The sequence below is a fragment of the Podarcis muralis genome, chromosome 16 (genome assembly GCF_964188315.1).
Source record: "Podarcis muralis chromosome 16, rPodMur119.hap1.1, whole genome shotgun sequence".
NCBI classification, from domain to species: Eukaryota; Metazoa; Chordata; class Lepidosauria; order Squamata; family Lacertidae; genus Podarcis; species Podarcis muralis.
The window spans coordinates 10,476,134-10,502,790 of record NC_135670.1 but is presented as its reverse complement, the minus strand read 5'-3'; the positions used below and the strand labels follow the sequence as shown (position 1 = coordinate 10,502,790).

The window sequence follows — 26,657 nt, the reverse complement described above, 5'->3', positions numbered from 1 at the left end:
ACTCACAAGTAGAACAGGAAGAGAGGTTTATTGAACCAGTGTTATTTTAAATATTTGTGTATTCATGTCAACAAGCTGAGGCCAAGAATAAATGCTGGCAACTGTTTTCTTTGTTATCTGTCAGATTATTCATCATTCTCATAGTCAGCTGGGTTCTTCCTTTTAAGACGTTCAAATTCTTCGGTTCCCCAGGAATAGATGACATAGGCCGCGACAAAGGCTTAGGAGGTTAAAAAAGAAACACAGTTAGCTTTACAACTACAATAAAAGCAACCAAGACTTCTGTTTATCCAGTTCCACCGTTCTCAGTGGTCCTAAAGGTCTTCTTGCTCCCTTGCACATGACTCTGCCCTGTCTCCCTTGCTGTCCCTTATACCTGGAATTGCATCCCAAATCACCTGAGTGGTATCTTTCTCTCTTACATCCTTCAGAACCCTTATCAAAATCACTTATTTATCACCCTATTGGCACAGCCCTTAAGTTCCCATAGTCTACTGTAACAAAGGCTAAATACATGTTACTAAAATAATAACATATTCTTCTGCTATGAAGTACCATTCCAGCAAATAGTTGGGAATGCAGTACCATCTTTTATAAAAGGGATGGAGAACCTGTGGCTCTCCAGATGTTGGACACCCTGGACAGCATGGCCAGTGGTCAGGAATTATGGGAATTGTAGTCCAGCAAGATCTGGAGTACAAGAGGCTCCCCCACTCCTGCTTATAACATGTACAAGTAGGAGTTTTATAATCATGACAGCCCAGGATATGGCAAGTGCTCTGACATTCCTCATTTCCTTAAAGATGCACTGTTAGCTCTACATATATTTGTGTGGCCTAGCCCCATCTGTCTTTTTATTTCTATCCCCCTCTTTGGCTAAAGAGAAAGCCATTTCCAATAATTGTTTTTAAGAAAGAAGAATAGTGCTGTTTTTTAAGATGCCAGTTTGTTTGTTGCCATTTTCTTCTGCATTGATGAGTTTTCCAAGAAAAGTACTGCAATGGAAGCAAATAAACTTATGTATTAACACATGAGTAGCCAATGTGGTGTCCTCCAAATGTAGTTGGATTACAGCTCTTCACCCCTTACCACTAAACCCTTAAAAGTTACTAACCTGCAAAATATAGATACAGTAGATGATAGATAGATAGATAGATAGATAGATAGATAGATAGATAGATAGATAGATATAGGTGTGTGCGCGTGTGCTGGGGGTTCGCAGAGAGTTTTTTCACTCTTGCAAGAGCATGGTACATTTCATTTTAAACAGTGTTTTATTGATTTTCAGTTACAAATGAGTTAGATACAAAAAAGTAGAAAAGAAAAAAGAATAACAATAACAAGTTGGAAGAGCCTAGTAATGTTTTATGCTGCAAAGAGGAGGCTTCTCTTTTATGGCAGCCCACTTGGTTTCAATTCTGGGCACAGAGAAGGAATAGAATCTGGCCCCACTCTGCAAGCCCACTCACTCGCCTGCACAGAATTACTTGTTGCCTATGGCTACCAGCCTGATACATAAACACAGGGGTGTGGAATCTTTTTCAGCTGAATTCCTTTCTGGGGGCCACACACCAGTGGTGGGTGGAATCAGAGGCAAAAGTGGGTGGAGAAATAAATGTAAACGTTTGCCTCTGTATACTAGATTAGTTTCTAAATGTGCGTGCGCACACCCTCTCTGTCCTCCATCCTGACATGCAAGAAGTGTTGTCAGAATTCAAGGATATAATCCAAGCCAGGGAGAGCCATTCAAGGAGGGTGCAAAGCAGAGCCAGGAGGAGAGCGGTCTGGAGAGTCCCAAAGGCCAGAGAGTGCCTGAAAGGCTGCATTTGCCTCTCAGCTCCAAGCTTTCCCACCCCTGCATAAACTACCAAGGCTGGATCCATCTTTTCACTGAATTGTTTGCTATAACCTGTAATCCAAAATACTGTACTTTTAAATAAGTCCACCATCATCGCCTCCTTCCACTGGTCCCTGTCAAACTGGCCTTCCCATAAAATTGGCTGCTGACGAGTAACATTTTGGTATCAATATTTTTAGGGGAACGTTGAAGACTTTATTATTTTTTCTTTGTAGCTTTCAGTGGCTTGTGTAAATTGGGCTGCAGTGATGATGTTCTAAGCTGCCAACAGAATGCTGAGCTTGTGCCGTACTAGTTCATTTTTTTTGGTGCTGATTCTTTAAGATAACCACAAAATGTGATTTTATCCAACTCACTTATAGCAGCCAAGTTCATTGATTTCCGTGGGTCTACTACTCCAAGTATGTGTTAGTGTTTAAAAAATATAATGAAGTGTGGTTGTATCATATTTAATTCTTTTAAATGGTATTCAGAGTGGTTGTCTCTGCTGTTGCATTCCACTTTGTGAATATATATATATATAGAGAGAGAGAGAGAGAGAGAGTAGTTTTTCTCTCTGTAGCATTTTTAGTGGTTGGTCATGATGCTGCAATGACAGTACGAGACACTAGACAATTTAAAAGATACACAGATGGAGCAGGGGCTTGGAAGCTGGCCCTTACAGGGACCCACCTCAGAGCCTGAATAGGTTATCTCAGGGTTGAGGAGAGTACAGCGGGAGAATGTAACACTATGCAAAAGGCTGCTAGCACTAATATAAAACCCGAAGACCTCAGGACTTCATAAACTGCTGTCAATGGCTGCAACAGCATATGAATTCGTTGAACTATTGAAATGCGCTACTTAAATGCTAACTATCATTGTCACTGAGGCTAAAGATGACTAATTGCTAACGAGATTTTGTAATTACACTAAGGAGATTATAATTCCGGAACACGTGGGAGAGTAGACTGTTATTGCCACTGTGTACAGACTAAAGGAGATTGTCACCTTGCTCTGCTCTCTTGCTCCATCTAGTGCTTCCAACGTAGAGCAAAGAGAACTGTCTTTTATAAATTGGCACAAAACCCTGCATGGCTCGGAACCAGGATACATAAAAGAGTGGTTCATCCCCTATATACCCAACCAGTCACTGTGTTCTACAGAAGAGGGTCTTCTGAAGATAGCCATCTCATCAGCAGGTCTGTCCTGCGCAATGCCAGAACTGGGAACTTCCCCCACCTACATGTAAGACAAGCATCATCTCTATTGTTTTTTCAGTGCCTGCTGAAAACTTCTCTATTTCAAGAAGCCTTATAAGTGGAATTTTTTACCCCAGTTGCTATCTGCATTGGATGTGAAATTCTGGGTTCTTTAAATTCTGGGTTTTTAATTTTATTAATTACCTGCTCTTCAACCCAAGATCCCAGGATGTGTTACAACAATTTAAACAATTTATAATCCAGCTGGATACTATCCTGGATTGAACACTTGACTATTTTGAAGAACTCTAATATATATAACCGACAGATGGATAGTTGGAAGTCCTTTTAACCTATTTCTTTACTTCCCTTATTAGTATACAGTATTATTCCTTTAATATTCTTATCCCTTTGTTATCCTTTATTTTTCTTTTCTACTTTCTTTTTGTTTCTGCTTTGCTCTGTTCTTTTGTGGCCCTCTACTCAGGGTTAGGAAGGGGTTAGCATGCAGATCCATCACTCTTTGTGATGGACAGTGGATGAAAAACCCTGTTTGGGAGGCAGGGAAGGGAAGATCTCTCATGATGGGAGGCTGGGGAGAAGAAAATACCACTGTTTTAAAACGGGGCTATGTGAGATCTAAACAGTACTCCATCTGATAATCTGGCTGAAGCATTCTGGAACAACTTAAGTTTCCAAAGTAACTTCAAATTAATTCATAGGAAGCTATTCATAAATGAAATAAATAATAACAATAATGAAGTTCATCTAATCTGCTCCACGCCCTCTTGGCAATATGATGGCAGTGAAGAAACTGCTCCCCCCCCCCATGCCATATGTTGCTCCAGAGATTGCCTTCTTCTGAAACCAACATCCTAAGTACTTCCTTTGATCTTCACTTTGAACATCAATGCACTAATCCTGGAGAAAGAACCAGCCCTCAAGGGTAACACGGTGCACACAAGCAAGAAGCAGAAGGAGCAGCCTAAATAATTTTTAACTTACGAGGCACCACCCGGAAGACCTGTGTACTGAACCGCCTCCAGACATTAAGAATTCCTTTGGAGAAGAAGTGTGGGAAAGCTCTTTGTTCAAATGGAGACAAGCTGTAGGTGATCACGTGCCTTACTCTCTCCAAGTTTCCAAAGTGAATACCCATCTTGGCAGGCTGTTCTGCAAAAAGAAACAGGAATGACAGAAAAGTATAGGATTAGCAAAACATTGCTGAAGTGGAGTGCATTCTCCCAACATTTTAACTTTGCATAGGGGGTTGTTTAAGGGAGTTTTCCAGTGACTCACTTACAAATACAGGCTGAAGCAAGACCAAGTATCAACATTTGACTACATCTGCATGACAAAAAGAGGTTGGCATCTCAGAACCACATGGACCAGGAATGGGGAATCTCTTGCCCCCCAAATGTGGTTGTGCTACAACTCCCACCAGCAAGGCTAAGGGTCAAGGACAATGGGAGTTGCAGTTTTTATTATTATTCCTGCAATTGATTACCTACTCTTCACCCTAAGGTTCAAGGGCAGGTTACAATTCTTAAAACACACTAGTAACATTAAAAACACAACATTACATAACATTAAAAACAACTTTAAAATTCCAGAAATAGGGTGGGCCCTAAAAAAATATACACATCAAGTGTCAAAAGCCAGGGTAAAGAGGTGCATTTTTTCCAGCATTCACCAGAAGCTATATAATGAAGGCCCAGGATGCACCTTGGTGGGAGAAGCTGCCCTGCTTGTCCAGTAACATCTGTGTAGAACAGCCTTTCCCAATCTTGGGCCCCAAGGTGATGTTGGACTACAACTCCCAGTAGCCCCAATGGTCAGGGATGACGGGAACTGTAGTCCAACAACGTGTGGGGACCAAAAATTGGGGAAGGCTGGGGAAACAAGACTGAGCTAGACGGACTCATGGTTCCAGGAAGCTTCTAGTGCAGGCACCCGGCCCTCCAAATGTTTGGGACTACAATTCCCATCATCCCTAGCTGACAGGACCAGTGGTCAGGGATGATGGGAATTGTAGTCCCAAATATCTGGAGGGCCGGAGTTTGCCTATGTCTGTTCTAGTGGGTGCTGTTTACACCGGAGTAAAGAGAGACCGAGGACCCTTAACAGTGGACTCCTGAATCCTGAGAGTATAAAGGCCGGCGTGATAGAACCCTTTCCAACCACATTCCCGCTTCTACGCACCCGCTCAGCTCCTTGCAGGAAAGGTCACCGCTTCTCACTCCAGCATCAGAAAAGGCAACAGGTCCTCCTTTCCCTTTTCCGGTCCCAGAAAGGTCACTTCCGGTTTAAACGACTCTATAGAATCGCTATCAGGTCAGCCAGCGCGTGACGTATTGCTGAGCATGCTCCCTGGCAACCGCTGAAGTCGACTCCCGGCCCTCACACGGCGGAAGCGCAGAACGTCGGTTTACGAGCACTTCCTAGTGCTCTTACTACGCACGCGCAGCTCGCTCTGCGGCCGCTCTGAAGTCGGCTGCCCTTCTCTCTCCTTGACAGGAGAGGGGAAGGATTTCCCCCTTTGCCCTTACCTACAATGGCGGCTCCGAAGCTCTGCAGTAAAGGGGAGCATGCGCGGGTTTGACGTCTGTGGGTTGCCGCAGCCCCGCAAGGAAGATGGCGGCGCTCAGGGCTTTGTGGAGATTGCGGGCACCTTCAGGGTCATGGAGACAGGGGATTGCGCTGGGGGCGGCGCCCAGCAGGTAATACCCCCCCACCCTTTCCACACCACCCTGGAAACAGCTTTTCCCTCTTTTCGTTTTAATGACTGAGGGTCTACCGTTACGGCTACGCGGCTCCCTTCCCACCCCGGTGAATTTCTAGAGAAATGTCAAGGTCCTAGTCCTCATGGAAGCCGTGCTATGACGTGAGACCTCTGCCCTCCAATCGCCTTTGCAGAAGGACGCTTGTGAGGAAAGGCGCCCTCTGCATATGTCCAGAGGCAGCGTCTCTGTCCATCGCACCGTGCGTTTCTGTTCAGAGGCCAAAGACTGAAACAGGTTTGGGGGAGAGAAGAGATGAACCTCAGTTCAAATGACGTTCTGGGTTGCATGTAGGGCAGCCCCTTTTGTCGCTGGGGGTGGGAGTGGGGAACCATATGTTGGACCATAGTTCTTAACATAAATACAGCGGTACCTCGGGTTACAGACGCTTCAGGTTACAGATTCCGCTAACCCAGAAATAGTGCTTCAGGTTAAGAACTTTGCTTCAGGATGAGAACAGAAATCGTGCTCCGGCGGCACGGCAACAGCAGGAGGCCCCATTAGCTAAAGTAGTGCTTCAGGTTAAGAACAGTTTCAGGTGAAGAACGGACCTCTGGAACGAATTAAGTACTTAACCTGAGGTACCACTGTACACACACACCCGTCCTGCATAGCTGTCAACGTTTCCCTTTTTTAAAGGGAAATTCCCTTATTCCGAATAGGATTCCTCGCAAGAAAAGGGAAAAGTTGACAGCTATGCCGTCCTGACCGAGGCTGATGAGAGTTGGAGTCCAGCAGCATCAGTCCCCAGGCCTGGATTCACTTTCTATATGCTCTTGTATGGTAAGGTAAATGTATAAAGGTAAAGGACCCCTGGATGGTTAAGTCTAGCCAAAGGTGACTATGGGGTTGCAGCGCTCATCTTGCTTTCAGGCCGAGGGAGCCGATGTTTGTGCCAGCCTGACTAAACCGCTTCTGGTGCAACGGAACACTGTGATGGAAACCAGAGCGCATGGAAACGCTGTTTACCTTCCTGCCACGATGGTACCCAACACCGTTTACCTTCCCACTTCTACCCACCCGCTCAGCTCCTTGCAGGGATAAAGGGGGGCCAATTCTCTCCCCATTTCCCAACTTCCTCTCTAAGATTAAATTCCAAAACAAAAAGTCCTTTCCCACCAAAGAAAGGTAATATTTTGGCTGTATCAGTACTTTGTCAAGGCCAATTCACTATGCTCAGTAAAGAAAACCAGTACTTCCAGCCTCTTCCTTCCCACCCTTCCACTTTACTCACAAAGCAGATTTTAACAGTTATATATTCCCATCTTTACACCCATTCACATCAAAATGATTTTTGATTACCAATGTAAGTAAAACTATAATTGTTGTTGTTGTTGTTTAGTCGTTTAGTCGTGTCCGACTCTTCGTGACCCCATGGACCAGAGCATGCCAGGCCCTCCTGTCCTCCACTACCTCCCGCAGTATGGTCAAACTCGTGCTGGTAACCTCGAAAACACTATCCAACCATCTCGTCCTCTGTCGCCCCCTTCTCCTTGTGCCCTCCATCTTTCCCAGCATCAGTGTCTTCTCCAGGGAATCTTCTCTTCTCATGAGGTGGCCAAAGTACTGGAGCCTCAGCTTCATGATCTGTCCTTCCAGTGAGCACTCAGGGCTGATTTCCTTAAGAATGGATGCGTTTGATCTTCTTGCAGTCCATGGGACTCTCAAGAGTCTTCTCCAGCACCATAATTCAAAAGCATCAATTCTTCGGCGATCAGCCTTCTTTATGGTCCAGCTCTCACTTCCATACATCACTACTGGGAAGACCATGGCTTTAACTATACGGACCTTTGTTGGCAAGGTGACATCTCTACTTCTCAAGATGCTGTCTAGGCCTGTCATTGCCCTTCTCCCAAGAAGCAGGCGTCTTTTAATTTCGTGGCTGCTGTCACCATCTGCAGTGATCATGGAGCCCAAGAAAGTAAAATCTCTCACTGCCTCCATTTCTTCCCCTTCTATTTGCCAGTAATGTTATTTTAAAGTCTGATTTAGTCCAATATTAACAATGAATATTATAGTCCTCTTTTTTATCTTGATTTTTAACCAGCTAATACCTTTTAATAAAATAATCCCACAATTATAATTCCATTAGGTTAGATGTCTTCAACACTCTGAAAGATCAAAAATTTCTTTTCCAAAAGTACCGTAGATTCAGTCAGTCCAATCTTTCTTCTAGAGAGGAAATTTGTAGTATTCTTCCATTAAATAACATTGCAATCCTTCTCCGCTTTGTCCTCCATTTTAAGTCAAGTTTAATCACAGCATAGGAGAGATTCAAGTTCAAATTGAGTTCAAGTCAAGTTCGATGTTTTAAAAAATCTTGAGATTAGTATAAATGAAAGCAATGTGTAATCTTTTAATCCTTATTGTTCATTAGTTAACTTATCTCCCAAGGTAAACTTCATCAACACTTCACTTGTATGTATTTCATGCTCATAGCACCAGGAACGGGAGCAAACTTCCTTTTAACACTCCCGTTCTCCCTCTACCCCACTGAATCAATCAAATTAAACAGTCCTCACCTTTGCAGTCAGCTTTAATATACTGGAATGGTAACCACTTGTGGCTGGATCAGAGGCTTTGCTTCATGGAGCTGCAATGGTTCCTAGTTCACCAGCGCTTTCACTCGGCTTCACCCCCACCCTCTGCACCTCTCGGGATGGAGAACAGAGACCTGCAATGCCGAAGCGCCGTCTGTGAACAGCAGGACCCCGAGACACCCCAATGCTCCTCTTGGGTTTTGGGGGGGAAGCGCATCGCCCTTTTGCTCTTCCCCAAAGGCTCCGTAAGGTCGAATCTGACAGAGCTGTCAGATCCGCGGTCCATCTGCCATGTCGCGGGAACCCGGAAGTGATGGTTTTTCATTCTTTTGCATAGTGCAGGCTTCCTCAACCTCAGCCCTTCAGATGTTTTGAGACTACAGTTCCCATCATCCCTGACCACTGGTCCTGCTAGCTAGGGATCATGGGAGTTGTAGGCCAAAAACATCTGGAGGGCCGAGGTTGAGGAAGCCTGGCATAGTGTATGTGCGCCTTGTGGGTAGGTTCTTTATTTGTTTGTCTTTGTTGGCAGTGCGAGAGGTTGGAATCTGTTTTAAATTTTGTGTATAGTGCGCTTTTATTTTCGCCCCTGTAAACTGCTTTGAGATGTGGTGGAAAATGTGGTATAAATTCCTTAAATACAAAAATCAACTTGTGTTGAGCTGCCAGTAAAATAAATAAATAAAAATACAGTGGTACAGTACCTCGGGTTACAGACGCTTCAGGTTACAGACTCCGCTAACCCAGAATTAGTACCTCAGGTTGAGAACAGAATGAGAACAGAAATCGTTCTCCAACAGCGTGGCAGCAGCGGGAGACCCCATTAGCTAAAGTGGTACCTCAGGTTAAGAACAGTTTCAGGTTAAGAATGGACCTCCAGAACTAATTAATTTCTTAACCTGAGGTACCACTGTACAGTGTTGGGCTGGTCTTACAGACAACTGACTCAAAGCCAGGAAAACAAATAGGAGCCAGATCTGGTGGATGTCTCCCAAGGTCAGCATCTATCCTAGTGCCAAGGCTTGCCCTACAACACAAGCTAGTCAGCATTCTATTTTCAGGTTCATAATGAGTGTTGCTGCCTGGGCAGATCTTAACATTTCTTCTTCCCTTCCTTAGAGGAAAGCAGTGGCAGCCTGATGTGGAATATGTCCAGCAGTATGGAGGCGCCGTCATGTATCCCACGAAAGAGATGGAAAAATGGGTCCCTCCTCCCTGGAACGGTCAGTTTCCTCCATAGAACTGAACGGAGTCTCCTTCTCATGTGGAGTTTCTCAACGGGATGAAATATAGTATTGTTCTGCTGTATTTATTGATGTAGAAGTGTTTCTCATGCTTGGGTCCCCAGCTGTTTTTGGACTTCAGTTCCCATCATCTCTGACCACTGGTCCTGCTTGCTAGGGATGATGGGAATTGTAGTCCAAAACCAGCTGGGGACCCAAGTTTGAGAAATACTGATAGGCTGCACATAACTAACTTCTACTCGGAACAGACCCATTGTAAATAGAGGGCAGTGACTAACTTACGTCAATTGATTTCATGGGTCTGCTCTTGAGTAGGTTGGCTTCCATGCTGGATCAATTACAGAACATCCACACGTAATCAAAATAAAACAATCTCATTAAAAAACAAACACAGTGTGTGAAGAAACTAGCTTTAGAAAGGTGAAATTCTCATTTGTTGCTATGCCCACTTTTGCCTCTGGCCTTGCTCATTACTGGGCAACCCAATCAAATGAGTAGCATAAATTTATTTTTATTATTATCATTATTGTTATTATTATTAGCTGGTGCCTGGAAGCTTCCCCATTCTTTGACCTTACCTTTGTACAGTAGGCTACCTTCAGCCACACAAAACCCATAGGTTTCTACACCCACCCACCCACCCTTCTCCGTCTCCTGGTCAGCAAGGGGCATCATCACAGTTCAATGACACATTCTAGCCAGAAAAAAACGCTTGCAAAAGACACCCTCAGGGCTGGTATAAGCAGTGTGGCTTGGGAGGGTGTGTGGCCAGCAGAGAGCCCCGAGGCCCTCAAGCCTGAGTTTCCCCATCCCTGGGTAAAAGTAATATCCTTTGCTCCTCCCGCTTTCGCTTCTTGCCCCACCCACAGATGTGTTTCCCCAGTTGCTGGCCTACGAGTAAGTGCAGCCGTTAGCTTGAGGAAGGGCTCCCTTCTCCTGCCTTACCAGCAAGATGTCTCACATGTGCTCTTCTGACCCGAAACAGACAAGGACCCGCCCTTTGAGAAAAATGTCTCCAATCTGACCGTCAACTTTGGGCCTCAGCACCCTGCGGCTCACGGGGTCTTGCGTTTGGTCATGGAGCTGAGCGGGGAGTCCGTGAAGAAATGTGACCCCCACATCGGCTTGCTTCACCGGGGCACCGAGAAGCTGATAGAGTACAAGACCTATCTCCAGGTAATCGTGGCAGGAGCTGCTCTTGCACTCTGGTCCCGCTTGCGGGCTTCCCATCACGGGCCTCCAGTTGGCCACTGTGAGAACAGGACATTGGACCAGAGGGGCCACTGGCCTGATCCAGTCAAACTCTTAATAGGAGTTAATAGGAGTTTTACTTAATAGGTCCCCTCGTACCTACGGGACCGCCTCTCCTGGTATGCCCCACAGAGGAACTTATGGTCTTCAAATAAAAACATCCTGAAGGTCCCAGGCCACAGAGAGGTTAGGCTGGCCTCAACTAGACCCACGGCTTTTTCGGCTGCGGCTCCAATCTGGTGGAACGCTCTGTCACAAGAGACTAGGGCCCTGCGGGACTTGACATCTTTCCGCAGGGCCTGCAAGACAGAGCTGTTCCACCAGGCCTTTGGCCAGGGCACAGCCTGACTCCCTCCTTTGGCAATCTTCACAGAACTTTAGCTTAATGGTTGCCATGAATTTGATTTTAATTAATTTTTATAATGAAATGTTTTTAGAATGTTGTACTATTTTATTGTTGTTAGCCGCCCTGAGCCCGGCTTCGGCTGGGGAGGGTGGGATATAAATAAAATTTATTATTATTATCATTAATATGTTCTGAAGATCCTTGAGCAAGTTTCTAGCTGCTTTCAAATTATCCTTTTCTGGCCCAGGCTCTGCCCTACTTTGACCGGCTTGACTACGTCTCTATGATGTGCAACGAGCAAGCCTACTCCTTGGCAGTGGAGAAGCTGCTCAACATCCGTCCACCCTTGAGGGCTCAGTGGATCCGAGGTGGGTAAGCAAAGCAGGCAGCTTACGAGGGTGTGTCTCACAGCTAGCAAATGAAGCAATGCCACTGAACTGCAGCCCATGTTTCTTCCTTGGTTTGTGTACCTTTAAACAAGCCAGCATCAGGGAAGGGGAACCTGTGCCCCTCCAGATGTTGTTGGACGCCGGCTCCCATCATCCCTGCCTGTTGGTTGTGTTGGCCAGATGTTGGGGTCAGGTCCGCAGTAACTCATGTGTCAGTGAAGTTAACTCTTTATTCAAAGAAACAAACACAGCTCAGGCCAGTGAGCACAACAACTCTTCCCAGTAGAACTAGTCCCAACGAGGCAGTTGCGAGGACTGATGCTCTCCACCTTCCTAACCACTCCTTAAGTCCCCCCCCCCCCCCGTTCTTTCCCTTGCAATCTGAGGCTCCTTCATCTTGTCTCTCTTTCCTCCACCCTCTTCGTGCCTCGGCAAAGTTCTGGGAGATCAGGGTGGGAGGTGGGGAGCTGCCCTTTGCCCTGGCTTCTTCAGCAGTCTGCCTGATTTCTGCCTCTTGGCTCCCCCTCCTCTCCAGCCTCCACTTCTGCCTCTGATTCTGGACTGCTCTCTGACATAGACTCTTCCTGCTCCCTAAGCCCTGTCACCTCTTCAGCTTCCAACACCTCCTGCTCCCAGTCCTCCCTTCTTCTCCCTCTGATCACATATCATCATCCCACCACCAGTCTCCTGGCTCTGGGTCTTCTTCCCTTTGGGGGGGGGTTCCCCAGCTAGTGCTGCCCACCACTCCTCTGCATCCAGCCAGCCCATCACATTGGGGAGGATGCAAGTGGGTCACGGTACCTCTGTTAGGATATAGTTCCATTCCACCTTAAAAAGAGCAGGCATGACTGGTGTATCACATGCCTGTTTACTTCCAGCTCTCGCTGGGAACTTCCGTTTGTATATAGCTTTTGTATTACTGCTGTTCTCCTGGACACAGAGGCAAGCAGTCATGTTTTTCCTTTGTTCTGAACTACGTTGAATAAAGCTGTAAATATGCTCTCTCTTTCTCTGTCTGCATCTTTCGTTGTGGAGACTTACAAACTCTGCTGAAAGGGTGTGCACGGGTCTTGGAACGTCTCTGAGGCTCGTGTTGCTAATTGACTGATGCTGTTCCACGGGAACTGTGGCCTCCACCTGATCCCTCCGTCTCCCTGGCAGTATCCCAACAACCTCACCCCTGCGCTGTGTCCTAGGCCTCAGTCCTAAAGACACTCACTAAGGAGTGAACCCCTTTGAGTTCCATGTGGCTGAGTAAACATGCTTAGGATCGTAGCATTTAATATGTGCCCTATCCCCCCTCCCCATCCATTTCCTTACATGCCCCTGGTTCTGCATTCACTGTAGCTAACCTGAGTCTCTGCCTCCTTTCCAGTTCTCTTCGGCGAAATCACACGTCTCCTGAACCACATCATGGCCATCACAACCCACGCCCTGGACATTGGGGCCATGACTCCTTTCTTCTGGATGTTTGAGGAGAGGGAAAAGGCAAGTACTCTTGGATCCAGCGCTGTCATCGGAGACGCCTTGGTGGCATGGAGTGCCATCTGCCAGCTTCATCACCGGCTGCCCACTTGTTCCCAGACAAGTTTCAGAGTTCTAGTTTTGAACTTTTAAATCCTCATGTATCAAAACTGCCTAGGTGATCATTAGGCAAGCCCTCCAATCCTGCCATCTCCAGTAGAGGGATAAGACTACTGGCATACCTCCTTAGATGGTTATTAGGGTGACATATAAGAGGGGACAGCCTGACTCTGCTCAAGGTATTCTCTGATTCCACACACATCCCCCCAAAACGGTGCCAGGTTCATTGTCCTGAGCATATTAACCTCTGCTTTTAAAAAGTAATTGACAAGGTTTCTAGTCCTGATTATTTTGGAAGCCTGCATTAGAACTCTGTGCACAAAGTCAGAACCCAAAAAAAGTTCTTGGAGGTGGTGGGACGAGGCATAAATGCCCTACTGCACCTTGCATCTCCTGCTAGTTTCTAAATGATGCAAAAGAAGCAAGCCTGGGCAGATTCCATAAAACCCACAACTCTTTCTGGTCCCTGTGGCACAGCGTACACGGAGAGTTAGAATCCTATAATCATTGAGTTGGAAGGGACCACGAGGATCATCTAGTCCAACCCCCTGCAATGCAATAATCTTTTCCCTAACCTGGGGCTCAAACCCACAACCTTGAGCTTAAGAGTCTCCTGCTCTACTTACTGAGCCATCCACAGGGCTCTTGCTCAGCGGTGTAGGAATGTTGTTCTCTCTTATCCCAGTGCTGCTGGCCGTGATGTGCAGCAACATCCTGACACCTCAAGCATGAAGTTCGTAGCTGTGCGAACTAGAGATGTTGGGGGATGAAACCAAGAAACCTACAGCCTTTGACAGTCTGGTGCCTTCTAGGTATTTGGGACTGCACCTCCTATCAGCCCCAGCCAGGCCTAGTCAAAAACATTGAGCATTGCATAACATCATAGAATTGTAGAGTCCTTGGAAGGCACACCAAGGGTCATCTAGTCCAACCCCGCTCTCGTCAGCCCCAGCCAGCCTTAGTCCAAAAGATGGCATCAGGTGGGGAAACCACTGGCCCATGGCAGAATGGGAGAGGCCAGTTGGGAGCTGTCCACAGGATTGCACCTGTAAAATGTCCCCCTTCTCTCCCTCTTTGTCTGCCTTCCAGATGTTTGAATTCTACGAGCGGGTGTCTGGAGCCCGGATGCACGCTGCTTACGTCCGACCAGGAGGGGTCCACCAGGTGAGAAGGCTGCTTTGTGACCAGACAGGTGGACAGCCAGGTTGGATTGGGCAGGAATGAAGACTTGTTTTTCACAGAGACGGGACGACCACTAGTTCTCCAGGACCTCTGTCTCTCTTGCCATGGGTTGTATCCACTGTCGGTTCTAGTCTTAGTTGAACACAACCCCAGGATGTCTTTTCAACATCTGCTCCTCTCTTCTTCTCCATCCCTGTCACTCAGGACATGCCTCTCGGGCTGATGGATGACATCTATGAGTTCGTGAAGAATTTCTCCATCCGGATAGACGAGGTGGAAGAGGTGAGGCGTTGTTGACAAACGGGGGGGGGGGGCAGCCCTTACCATGAGGTTTCTCTGTGACCACCCAAGCTACTGTGGCAGGCTCCTGCTGTTTGGGTTTTTTAAAACTCCTCTTGAGGGTGCCAGTCAAACAAATGTGCTTTCTTTCAGCCATCCTATGCTCCTCCCCTAGTTTCCTCTCCAACAGGCAGACAGTATTTCATGCGTACTGAGCACATTCAGTCTTCATGGGGGTTGTGGGGGGGGCACTGCTTGAGATTGTTTGTGTTTTTCCTAAAGATCTTTTGTACTTGTAAAAGATGTATCTTTTCACTCAGATTCTCCCTGAGCCAAAAGATCAGACCCTGTTTTCATCTGTATGAATTCCTGCTTTTGTTTCCAGGGTGTTATGTTGTATTTTTTGTTTCAACAGTGCTGTTTTTCTGTTGTACACCACCTAGAGGTTTCCTTTTTAAAGAAGTGGCTTTAACTGCTTTAAATAAAAGAAATGCTTCTGCAAACCAGAGTTAAAATTAACCACAGTTTCAGGCTCTAGCAACTGTGCTAAAGAAGGAACAGGAGGAGAAGAGTCCTAGGCTTGTGCTGGTCACAGTAAACCATAGTTTAAGCTACGGTTTATCATGCTTAAACTATGGTTTGTTGTGACATTCACACTCTCTGTTCTTCTCCATGGTTTCTTCCTCTTAAAACAAGGTTGGGGAGCCTGTGACCCTCTAGATCTTATTGGGCTCCAGCTGCCTGTAGCCAGGATAGCCCAATGGTTGGGGATGATGGGAGGTATAGTTCAGTCACACCAACCCTATCCTAAGAGAAATATAAAACAGAACCTGATAATTGTGCCATGAGCACCACTGCCTAGTTGGAAATCAGTGATCTGAAGGGGGAAGAGCTGGTTGGGGTTCCCCACTCCTCCAATATAGATTCCACGCCTCAGTTAGTTGTATCTTTTCTTTCCCTCCATCCCTCCAGATGCTGACAAACAACCGAATCTGGAAAAACCGGACAGTTGATATTGGAGTGGTGACGTCGGAGGAAGCTCTCAATTATGGTTTTAGGTAACGGAGCAGTGAAAACACGTGGTGAAGCTGGTGTCCACCAGAATTAGGGCGCCCCGCATTGTGTGGGTGCTCACTTTAACCTTGGGCACAAAAGCTACGTTTTCCCTCCTGCATCTCTCCTCTTCCTCTTTCCCCGTCAGCGGAGTGATGCTTCGTGGCTCAGGGATCCAGTGGGACCTTCGCAAAACCCAGCCGTACGACGTCTACGACCAGGTGGAATTCGATGTCCCGATTGGGTCGCGAGGCGACTGCTACGACAGGTGTGGTTCCACTTTCTGGAGGGGGGTTTACCTGCGCTTGGTGGTCTGCACGCCCCCAAGAGCTTGTCCAGCAACTTCTCAGTATGCAATTCCTCAAAAAGCACAATGTCTCTCTCGTCATAAGAGCAGTCAGGATGGCTCATCCGATGTCTTCCTCTGCTGCAATGGGTCATGGATTCCTTCCAAAGCCTCCCACTTTTGAAATATTATCTCACCTGCCTACATATTTTGACTTGACTTTCTAGCCAAGTCCATTATGAGCTTTCACTGCCGACCCCTCCTTCCCCCAATTCTTGTGGCAGTTCAGAGAGCTTGGATTTAAAAGAGCCATGCTTGTGTTGGCTTGGTTCGATGCAGGATCCCTGGGAGAAGGAGGCCCTGCCGGTCAAACATTGCAGGAACATGGAGGAGAACTCCAAATGAGCAGCTTGGTTCCTTGGAAGGTTGGGAGAAGAATGAGCCTTTTTAAGCTCCTCTCAGGGTCCACCTCTTTGTGATGAGCTCTAGATTCTTGTATACCCGCCCTCTGTCCTGGAGGTGGGCACCCTGTTCCTTAGCCCCCTTCCTGGTGTGCTCTGCTAATGGTACCTTGCTGGGGTTTTTCTCTGTCTGGTTCTTCACTATCTAGCTCCCTGGCTTGTTGTTAATTTTAATATTAGTGTTGGGTACCCAGCCAAGTTCTGTATAGTATTTGATTATATCCAATGTTAGTCTAGTCAAAACAGACCCATTGAAATTAAACAGCATGCATAACTTAGGCCCAGTGGGTCTACTCTGAGTAGAATTTAGTTGGCCAAAACCGATCAGCCCTAAGTTATTCATGTTGATTTATTTAAACAGGTCTATTCTAAGTAGGACTAACATTGGGTACAAACCGATAAATTTATATTCCACCTTTCCTTCAAGGAGCTCAAAGTGGCATGTGTGGTTCTCCCCTTTTCCATTTCAAGGTTCTTCCCCGGCCCCCCCACTTCATTCTCACAAAAAAGCCCTGTGAGGTAGGTTAGACTGAGAGACAGGCACTGGCCTAGTGAATTTGATGGCCAGGTGGGGATTTGAACCCTGGTCTCCCAGCTGCTAATCCAACACTCTAACCACTATGCCACACTAGTTGCTCAAGACTAGTTGGGTCTACACCGTTGTGTTTTTTTACTAGAACGCCCAACGTTTTATTTATTGCATTTGTATCCCACCTTGCTGCCAAGGAACGGAATGTGGTATTTGCCCTTCTCCTCCAATTCTGTTTCATCTTCACAACAACCCTGTGAGGTAGGATGGGCTGAGAGACCATGGCCACTGCCCCACCCACCCACCCCCCGGCGAGCTTCATGACTGAGTTAGGGGTTTGAATTGTCACCTTTAACCATTACCCCACACTCTCTCACAGGTACCTGTGCCGAGTGGAGGAGATGCGCCAATCCCTCCGTATCATCTTGCAGGCCCTCAACAAGATGCCCGAGGGGGAGATCAAAGTGGACGATGCCAAAATCTCCCCTCCAAAGCGGGCAGAGATGAAGGTAACAAAACCACCCCTGAGTTGAGGTGGCACCTCCTAGTGGTGAGACGGGAAAGCTCTCTCCTTTGTCTGGGTTTTACAGTACAGTGGTACCTCAGGTTACATACGCTTCAGGTTACAGACTCTGCTAACCCAGAAATAATACCTCGGGTTAAAAACTTTGCTTCTGGATGAGAACAGAAATCGTGCTCCGGCTGTGCAGCGGCAGCAGGAGGCCCCATTAGCTAAAGTGGTGCTTCAGGTTAAGAACAGTTTCAGGTTAAGAACTGACCTCCGGAACGAATTAAGTACTTAACCCGAACCACTGTATCTGAAGAAGTGTGCATGCACACAAAAGCTCATACCAATAACAAACTTAGTTGCTCTCTTAAGGTGCTACTGGAAGGAATTTTTTTATTGGGTTTTACAGTGTGTGTGTATCTTTTATTCCCCCTCGCCAGACTTCCATGGAGGCCCTGATCCACCACTTCAAGCTGTACACAGAGGGCTACCAAGTGCCTCCTGGAGCTACGTACACAGCTATAGAGGCACCCAAGGTACCGTCCTGTGCTCTGAGCAGTTGGAGGGAACAGCGGATCGGCAACTAAATGGAGTGCTCCCATTCTGGGCTCCAGCCAGACATGCCCTTTCCCTGGATATTCCGCTACTCTGATCTCCCTCTTTCCCATTGCTTCTTCCTGCACCAAACCGATATTCAGCATTCTGTAGCTACTGAGCACGCTCAGTCCACGCTGGGCTGTGGTTGGGTTTTCTTGGTGCATTTTTAAGATATTCCCCCCACCACCACCCAAAAAAGATTTGTCCCCTTACTTCTTGAAGCCCCAGGATGCTTGCAAGTATGCTGGTTCCTCTTTCTTCATCGTAGGCCCCATTTTTACTTCAGTCTGGTCAGCGCCTGAGTTTGCCTTCAGCAGGGTCGCCAGCCAAATCTTGCCCTCTGGTATACCTCCTCACCATGAGAGCATCTGTAGAGCTTAATTCTCAGCCTGGACTCACAGTTCCCAGGGTTCCCTGGGAAGAGAGAATGATTGTTAAACTACTCTGATAATTGTAGCTCTTTTAGGGGTGTCCTAACAACCCTCAGAAGGGACGCGGGTGGCGCTGTGGGTTAAACCACAGAGTCTAGGACTTGCCGATCAGAAGGTCAGCGGTTCAAATCCCCACAACGCGGTGAGCTCCCGTTGCTCGGTCCCAGCTCCCGCCAACCTAGCAGTTTAAAAGCACGTCAAAGTGCAAGTAGATACAGTGGTGCCTCGCAAGACGAAATTAATCCGTTCCGCGAGTCTCTTCGTCTTGCGGTTTTTTCGTCTTGCGAAGCGCGGCTCTTAGCAGCTATTAATGGCTTAGCGGCTATTAGCGGCTTAGCGGCTATTAACGGCTTAGCGGCTTTAAGAAAAAGGAAAAGAACTCGCAAGACGTTTCGTCTTGTGAAGCAAGCCCATAGAGAAATTCGTCTTGCGGAACGACTCAAAAAACGGAAAACCCTTTCGTCTAGCGAGTTTTTCATCTTGCGAGGCATTCGTCTTGCGGGGCACCACTGTAAATAGGTACCGCTCCGGCGGGAAGGTAAACGGCGTTTCCGTGCGCTGCTCTGGTTCGCCAAAAGCGGCTTAGTCATGCTGGCCACATGACCCGGAAGCTGTATGCCGGCTCCCTCGGCCAATAAAGCGAGATGAGCGCAGCAAGCCCAGAGTCGGCCACAACTGGACCTAATGGTCAGGGGCCCCTTTAACTTTAACAACCCTCAGCAGCCTCAACAAAGTGTAGCTCCCAGGATTCTTTGCAAGAAAACCGTGACTCTTTAAAGCAGTACAATACAGCTTTAAATGCATAGTGTGGACGTGTCCTTTTTTTATGTTGCCTGCCTCTTCTCATTGGAGTCCCAGAATCCTTTGCAGCTCTCTCACTGGGGAAGTTCTAAAGCCACGCTCCGCTTCAAGCTCTCTCCCTGCCCTCTCACACCCCATGTACCGTGGTAACCCTGCTTCCCAATTTGGGTCATCTAAATCTCCTCTCCTCTGCTCCTCTGCATTCTCATCCTGCAGGGGGAGTTTGGTGTGTACCTGGTCTCTGATGGCAGCAGCCGGCCCTACCGCTGCAAGATAAAGGCTCCAGGATTCGCCCACCTGGTAAGAAGGACAAGGGAGGAAAGGGGGAAATGGCCAGTGCCCATTGGGACTGGCGGGGTGGGAAGCAGGCAGCCCAACAGTAGGTGGCGCCAGAGCCAACCAAGGGCAGAACCAACTAGCCCTATGTTCTACAAGGGGAACACTGAGATTGAGAAGAAGGAGGAAGCTGATAGGCTGGGTCACCCTCTGGGCTGGATGTAAGAAAGAAGGCAGGCAGAGGGGCTGGTGGGGGGCTGGCTGAATGTCGAGTGAGGCTGGGGCAGTGCACCCTTTGTCCCAAATGAGGCACCTGTAGGAAACCCAACAAAGGAAGCTGCAATGCGCTCTATGTGGGGCTACCTTTGAAGGTAACCCAGAAACTACAACTAATCTAGAATGCAGCAGCTAGACTTTTGACTGGGAGCAGCCGCCGAGACCATATAACACCGGTCTTGAAAGAACTACACTGGCTCCCAGTACGTTTCCGAGCATAATTCAAAGTGTTAGTGTTGACCTTTAAAGCCCTAAACGGCCTTGGTACAGTATACCTGAAGGAGTGTCTCCACACTGAGGTCCAGCGCCGAGGGCCTTCTGGCGGTTCCCTCGCTGCGAGAAGTGAGGTTACAGGGAACCAGGCAGAGGGCCTTCTCAGTAGTGGCACCCGCCCTGTGGAACGCCCTCCCACCAGAGGTCAAAGAGAAAAACAACTACCAGACTTTTAGAAGACATCTGAAGGCAACCCTGTTTAGGGAAGCTTTTAATGTTTAATAGGTTATTGCATTTTAGTGTTCTGTTGGAAGCCGCCCAGAGTGGCTGGGGAAACCCAGCCAGATGGGTGGGGTAGAAATAATAAATTATTATTATATAAGCTTCTTGATATCAGTAAGCTAGGGTGGGGAGGGTCATGGCAAGCCCTGCCCCTCCTTCTTTGCCTTGGGAAAAGCAGATGGCAATACGTCATGACCCTTAGATTTGGTTAGGTGTCCTTGCTGCATGTTTTAATAGAACAGCACTGGAAATATTTGCTCAGGGGGCTGGCAGGGGGAATTTCCCAGCTCTTCCTTGAACTATTTCTGGTAGTCATTATTCCTTACAGGCTAGGAGAGTTCATCATTTCAAAAAGAGGGACTGTATGCTTCTGCTCATTTGTTTGACTAGCATGTGTGTGTGTGTTTGTGTGTGTAGGGGATGTTTCCTTCCTCTATTGTGTTCCTCTTCTCATCACCTAGAGTTGGGAAAACTCTGTGTTTCGGTTGTGGTTTCGGGTGCACATGCAGGGAGGGTGGTGTGAGTTCTGCATGGTACAAAAAAAACTCATTCAAAACTTGTCGTGTTTCCAGAAAAAATGCTGAGCCCTCTGAATCTTGTCTCAGGGTTAAGCAAATCCCCGTGTTTCTTTTTACATGATTCCTTTTCAGTTGAACTTGCAAGAGAGGCAAATTGATCTCTCCAGATCACTAGGCCTCTCAACCACAGAAAACCTAATTCACAGCACAAACTTACATGTTTCTTCAGAAGTTGGTCCTGTTGAGTTCAAGGGGGCAAAGCCCTGAAAAGTAGGTGCAAGTTTGGAGTCTTAGAACAGTCCTAGATTAATATAATTGTAGAGTTGGAAAGGGACCCTGAGGATCATCTAGTCCAACCCCCTACAGTGCAGAAATATGCAGCTGTCCCATATGGGAATCAAACCTGCAACCTTGGCATTTCAGCACCATGCTCTAACCAACTGAGCTATCCAGGCTGGCTTCATATGACTTCAGCAGGAATTGTTTGCTTGGTGCATTTGGTGTTTTTTTTAAAAAAGCTCTCAAATTTCTAGACCTTGTGAAATGCTTTTTAAAATCAAAGCTGAGATTCCTCAGCAAGTTAAATTTGGTTTCCAGTTCTGCTTTTTCCCTCCTGTCACATTTGTGGTGGGAGGCTGTTTAGGAGAACATGTTGAGCCAGGTGTGGTGAACCTTTGGCTCTCCCAGATGTTGCTGGACTACAATCCCCATCATCCCTGACCATTGGCCGTGCTTGCTGGGGCTGGTGGGAATGGTCATTCAGCAACATCTGGAGGGGCAGCGGTTCCCCACATCTGGCGCGAGCCACCTGTGTGCCGTTTTTATAGCCCTGGCTTGGTGGCAGCAAAGCGCTTGAGATCATTCCACTTCCTGACACTTCTAAACCTTAAATTAGGGATGGGGAATGCATGACCCTCCTTGCACACACCCCTCTCCATCCAGACAAGGAAAAGGAATGATCAGAGTTTAGGCAAAAAGACTGAAGAAAAGTACAGGGCCCTTGGTGGGGTGGGTGCAGTGACAGTCCTGAGGGCCAGATAGAGACTTTGGGGGCCGCATTTGGCCCCTGGGCCTGAGAGTCCTCACCCCTGTACTGCAGGGAGGATGGTCTGACCAGCTCTTTGCTTCTCCTGATCTTTTTCTCTCCTTGCCCCATCCATCTAACATTTACGGTAATTCTATTGAAAACAAGAAGAAGAGAAAAAGAGTTTGGATTTGATATCCCGCTTTATCACTACCCGCTTTATCACTACCCAAAGGAGTCTCAAAGTGGCCAACATTCTCCTTTCCCTTCTTCCCCCACAACAAACACTCTGTGAGGTGAGTGGGGCTGAGAGACTTCAGAGAAGTGTGACTGGCCCAAGGTCACCCAGCAGCTGCATGTGGAGGAGCAGAGACGCGAACCCAGTTCACTAGATTACGAGTCCGCCGCTCTTAACCACTACACCACACTGACTCTCAAGCAAACAAACACCAAATCCATAGACATTCTTAAATGTTCGCCTCCCCTATCCATTTCTGCAGGCTGGGCTGGATAAGATGTCGCAAGGTCACATGCTTGCGGACGTGGTGGCCATCATTGGTAGGTCTGACTTCCATTCTTTTCAGTTGACTTTTTGGCTGGCGGAGGGGGAGGGGAGGTGGCGGGCAGGCAGGTGGGAAGCAGGTAGCTGTAGCTCTGTGAGGTGCACCTGCCTGGAGATTTCCGGGACTGAACCTGGGACCGTCTGCATGCCAAGCGGGTGCTGATAATCCACACAGGCAGAATGATGCCCCTTTGGCAGAAGAGATAGCGGCTTGCCAGTAGCAAGATGGAGGATACTGGTGGCGGAATTCCCAGGGACTTCGTCTGCAGTGCTCACTGTGCCCACTCAGAAGCAAGCCCCATTAAATTCAATGGGACATACACTCAGGGAAGTGGAGTTAGGACTGCAGCCTCAGTCTCTCAGCTGTTGTACAAGGGTCAGGAAACCTGCAGCACTCTCCAAACATTTCTGGACTTCAGCTCCCATTATCCCTGACCATTGGCTGCGCTGGCTGGGGTTGCTGGGAACTGGAGTCCAATAACAGCTGGAGGGACATTGCTTTCCCCATCCTTGCAGGCCTCCTCTACGGGGATAATTTAAGCCACAGTTGAGCCAGTCTGGGTCTACCTCCTCCATGGAGGATCTGACTGTCAGACAAGACCAGGGGTCAGCAAACTTTTTCAGCAGGGGGCCTGTCCACTGTCCCTCATACCTTGTGGGGGGCTGAGCTATATTTTGGGGGGGGAAATGAACAAATTCCTATGCCCCACAAATAACCCAGAGATGTATTTTAAATAAAAAGACACACTCTACTCATGTAAAAACACGCTGATTCCCGGACCGTCCATGGGCCAGATTTAGAAGTTGATTAGGCCGGATCCAGCCCCCGGGCCTTAGTTCGCCTACCCATGGACAAGACGATGTTTCCCCCTGAGCACATTCAGAAAGTGTTTCTCTCATTGTGGAACGAGCAGAGGGAGTTGACTCGTACCAAGTGTCAGAGCAGGTGTGGGGAACCTCTGGACCTCCAGATGTTGCCAATGGCCAGGGGTGATGGGAGCTGTCATTCAGGAACATCTGGAGAGTCCACACTTGGGAGAGTTTCCATAATGGAGTTTGTGGGGTGGGCCAAGTTGCCCGCTAACATTTGATGATGGGCATCCCGTTTTCCTAAAAAGTGAAGCACTGGGTTGCAGCAGCGCAGCCAGCTTCCTAGGCATGCTTCTTCCAGGAGCAAGTCCCATCACATTGTGAAGTGTGGCTAGGACTGCAACCCTTTAATGCTGTACACTGCCAAATGTCTAACATGAAGGCTGTAGGCACCATCCCTGGCAGCTTTCACGTCTCTCCTCCTCCTCCTCTTCCTCAGGCACCCAGGACATCGTCTTTGGCGAAGTGGATAGATAAGCATTGGGCCCCCTGGAGCGAACCACAGCGTCTCCTCGTAGAGGGGGATTCCCTCCTGAATTGGCACCTCCCAGCAAGGACCGTTGATGCACCGTCCTTCCTCTCTTTTTTTGGTGTCTCTCTCTCTGTGTACAGTCTTGTGTGGCCCTCCTTGCACTGCAGGCAGGGCTTAGCTATAATTAAACAAAATGCTCTCAGCAAACTCAGGGTGTGTCTCTGTGTGTTTGTGATGAGGAATCTGCCAGCGGGGCCTCACCTCCGCCTCCTTCTGCTTCCTCTTCCTTTGCTTAAGGTTGAGGCTCTGAGTTCTCTTTTTCCCATTCTCTCTCTCTGTCAGTGCTGGGCCTTTTAAAAAAAAAAAAGGCAAACGCATACACACAGATATCATTTTGCTTTGCAGACGGAACAGGCTGCGTTCAACCCTCGGCAGCTCCAGAGAGAACAAACAGTGGTTGGGAGCCAGCCTGCAGCACCTGGGCCTAATTTGGCCCAGGATGAATCCTTAATTGGCCATGTTTATTTCTTCATTATTTCCATTTCTGTGCGACTTCCTGTCTGAAAAATTCATAAACAGTGGTACCTTGGTTTACGAACTTAATCCGTTCCAGAAGTCTATTCTTAAACCAAAGGCGCGCTTTCCCATAGAAAGTAATGCAAAATGTGTTAATCCGTTCCAGACTTTTAAAAACAACCATTAAATCAGCAATTTAGCATGAATTTTACTACCTAAGGGGACCATTGATCCATAAAGGTAAAGAGACCCCTGACCATTAGGTCCAGTCGTGACCGACTCTGGGGTTGCGGCGCTCATCTCGCTTTATTGGCTGAGGGAGCCAGCGTACAGCTTCCGGGTCACGTGGCCAGCATGACTAAGCCGCTTCTGGCGAACCAGAGCAGCGCACGGAAACGCCGTTTACCTTCCCGCCAGAGCGGTACCTATTTATCTACTTGCACTTTGACGTGCTTTCGAACTGCTAGGTTGGCAGGAGCAGGGACCGAGCAACAGGAGCTCACCCCATCACGGGGATTCGAACCGCTGACCTTCTGATCGGCAAGTCCTGGGCTCAGTGGTTTAGACCACAGTGCCACCCGTGTCAGCAATAATCAATGTACTGTACTATAAAATAAATGAAACAGTATTGTAGATGATAAAAATGAAAATCAAAAAAAATTCTTACCTGCACTGATGATAGTCATTGTTTTGATTGGGGGGGGGGGCTTTTATCCATTTCCGCAGTCACACAATCAATCAATCAATCAATCAATCAATCAGTAGCTGAACTGGGATCCACACAGATCCCCCCCCCCCATGCTGCTGTGGGAAATGCTCCCTAGAGCGCTTGCCTCCTGAGCAGCATGGAGGGGGGGTTGCGCTCTTGCAAACCAGCTGGCCGGCAGGCACTCAGCTTCCCTCCCGCGAAGCTGCAGGAAACACCCCCCTTCTCCACTGCCAGACAACAGAAGTGTGACACTCAAAACAGAAGTGCACCCCCAAACGGAGTACATTCGGATTAAAAAAAAAAGTTCGTTAACCAGAACACCTTCTTCCGGTTTTGAAGTGTTTGTGTTCCAAATTGACGTGCTTTTGAACTGCTAGGTTGGCAGGAGCTGGGACTGAGCAACGGGAGCTCACCCCGTCACGGGGATTCGAACCGCCGACCTTCTGATCAGCAAGTCCTAGGCTCTGTGGTTTAGCCCACAGCACCACCTGCGTCTCATAATCCTATGACCATAATTATGTCTGAATGCAAAACGTAAAAAGAGTGTTTATGTTCATTCTACAGCCTTTACTCTCTGCCCCACCCCACTGCCCAGTTTTTGCCACAGCAGAGGCCCCTGCCTAAAATCAAGAGGCAGGGAGTTCCAAAGTATAGCTGGAGCCACACTAAAAGGTTACTGTGGGTTTTTTTAAAGAAGTGTGAAAGGAGCATTATTTGGCACCTGATACAGGGATGTGGGTGGCGCTGTGGGTTAAACCACAGAGCCTAGCGTTTTCCGATCAGAAGGTCGGCGGTTCGAATCCCCGTGACGGGGTGAGCTCCCATTGTTCGGTCCCTGCTCCTGCCAACCTAGCAGTTCGAAAGCACGTCAAAGTGCAAGTAGATAAATAGGGACCGCTCTGGCGGGAAGGTAAACGGCGTTTCCGTGCGCTACTCTGGTTCGCCAGAAGCGGCTTAGTCCTGCTGGCCACATGACCCAGAAGCTGTACGCCGGCTCCCTCGGCCAATAAAGCGAGATGAGCGCTGCAACCCCAGAGTCGGCCATGACTGGACCTAATGGTCAGGGGTCCCTTTACCTTTACCTTACAGGATTAGCAGTAGGCATCAAGAGACTTTTGCCACCCTTAGTCTGCGGCACATCTTCCAAAAAGAAGAAGAAAAGTATTTTGCTTTGGTTGGCTGAGGCCAGCTGAAGCGTGTGCCTATATTGGAGGATTTGTGGCTTCTGTGGGTACCGTGCAATGAGTTTCTCAGCGTTCACACTGTGGGCCTAATTTGAAGGCAGGCAGGCAAGCGTCCAAAGAAAAGCAAGAGTAAATTGTTTTTTTTCTTTCTCTGAAGGAGACAAAGCCCCACATTGAGGCTGTTTTTGCAGGGGAAGGGAAAGACCAGCAAGCTAGAGAGAAGCACTTTTGCAACTGTTTTTTTCACTCTGTATCTTTCTGGGTTTAAAGCATCCATTTACTGGCGCCGCCTGTTATCCTTTTTTAAAAATGTAGGGAACTCTCAAGTAAATGAATTGCTCAGTTGAGATGTGAGCTGTTGCCATCTTCTTTGAACAGCCTGGAAAATGCATTAAAGCTATTAATTTTTTTTAGGAAACAAAGACAGTGAATAGACACAACGGAGCCTGTCCTCA

General features: G+C 47.7%; 2 protein-coding genes across 2 annotated transcripts; one reads left to right on the top strand and one right to left on the bottom strand.

Annotated features, from left to right (window-relative positions):
* Positions 1-9: 9 nt before the first annotated feature.
* UQCRQ (ubiquinol-cytochrome c reductase complex III subunit VII) lies at positions 10-5,391 on the bottom strand. The gene is made up of 3 exons (XM_028709793.2): positions 5,242-5,391; positions 4,045-4,212; positions 10-220 (listed from the first exon to the last, which is right to left on the bottom strand). Exons 2-3 carry the CDS (start codon positions 4,196-4,198, stop codon positions 126-128), a joined length of 249 nt encoding a protein of 82 aa, XP_028565626.1. The 5' UTR covers positions 4,199-4,212; positions 5,242-5,391; the 3' UTR covers positions 10-125.
* A 206-nt stretch (positions 5,392-5,597) lies between these two features.
* On the top strand, positions 5,598-24,004 carry NDUFS2 (NADH:ubiquinone oxidoreductase core subunit S2). Its single transcript, XM_028709792.2, has 14 exons — positions 5,598-5,759; positions 9,479-9,582; positions 10,589-10,779; positions 11,448-11,568; positions 12,965-13,077; positions 14,263-14,337; positions 14,560-14,637; positions 15,607-15,692; positions 15,836-15,955; positions 17,343-17,472; positions 17,912-18,007; positions 19,517-19,600; positions 22,390-22,447; positions 23,761-24,004. Exons 1-14 carry the CDS (start codon positions 5,674-5,676, stop codon positions 23,796-23,798), a joined length of 1,380 nt encoding a protein of 459 aa, XP_028565625.1. The 5' UTR covers positions 5,598-5,673; the 3' UTR covers positions 23,799-24,004.
* Positions 24,005-26,657: the final 2,653 nt, after the last annotated feature.

What these genes read in the sequence shown, in the direction of transcription:
- UQCRQ (XM_028709793.2), bottom strand. Translation starts at nt 4,198, where the DNA reads ATGGGTATTCACTTTGGAAACTTGGAGAGAGTAAGGCACGTGATCACC. An exon ending in GGTCTTCCGGGTGGTGCCTC is followed by an intron (nt 221 to 4,044) that starts GTAAGTTAAAAA and finishes TAACCTCCTAAG; the next exon opens with CCTTTGTCGCGGCCTATGTC.
- NDUFS2 (XM_028709792.2), top strand. Translation starts at nt 5,674, where the DNA reads ATGGCGGCGCTCAGGGCTTTGTGGAGATTGCGGGCACCTTCAGGGTCA. An exon ending in CTGGGGGCGGCGCCCAGCAG is followed by an intron (nt 5,760 to 9,478) that starts GTAATACCCCCC and finishes TCCCTTCCTTAG; the next exon opens with AGGAAAGCAGTGGCAGCCTG. An exon ending in GCTCTCAATTATGGTTTTAG is followed by an intron (nt 15,693 to 15,835) that starts GTAACGGAGCAG and finishes TTTCCCCGTCAG; the next exon opens with CGGAGTGATGCTTCGTGGCT.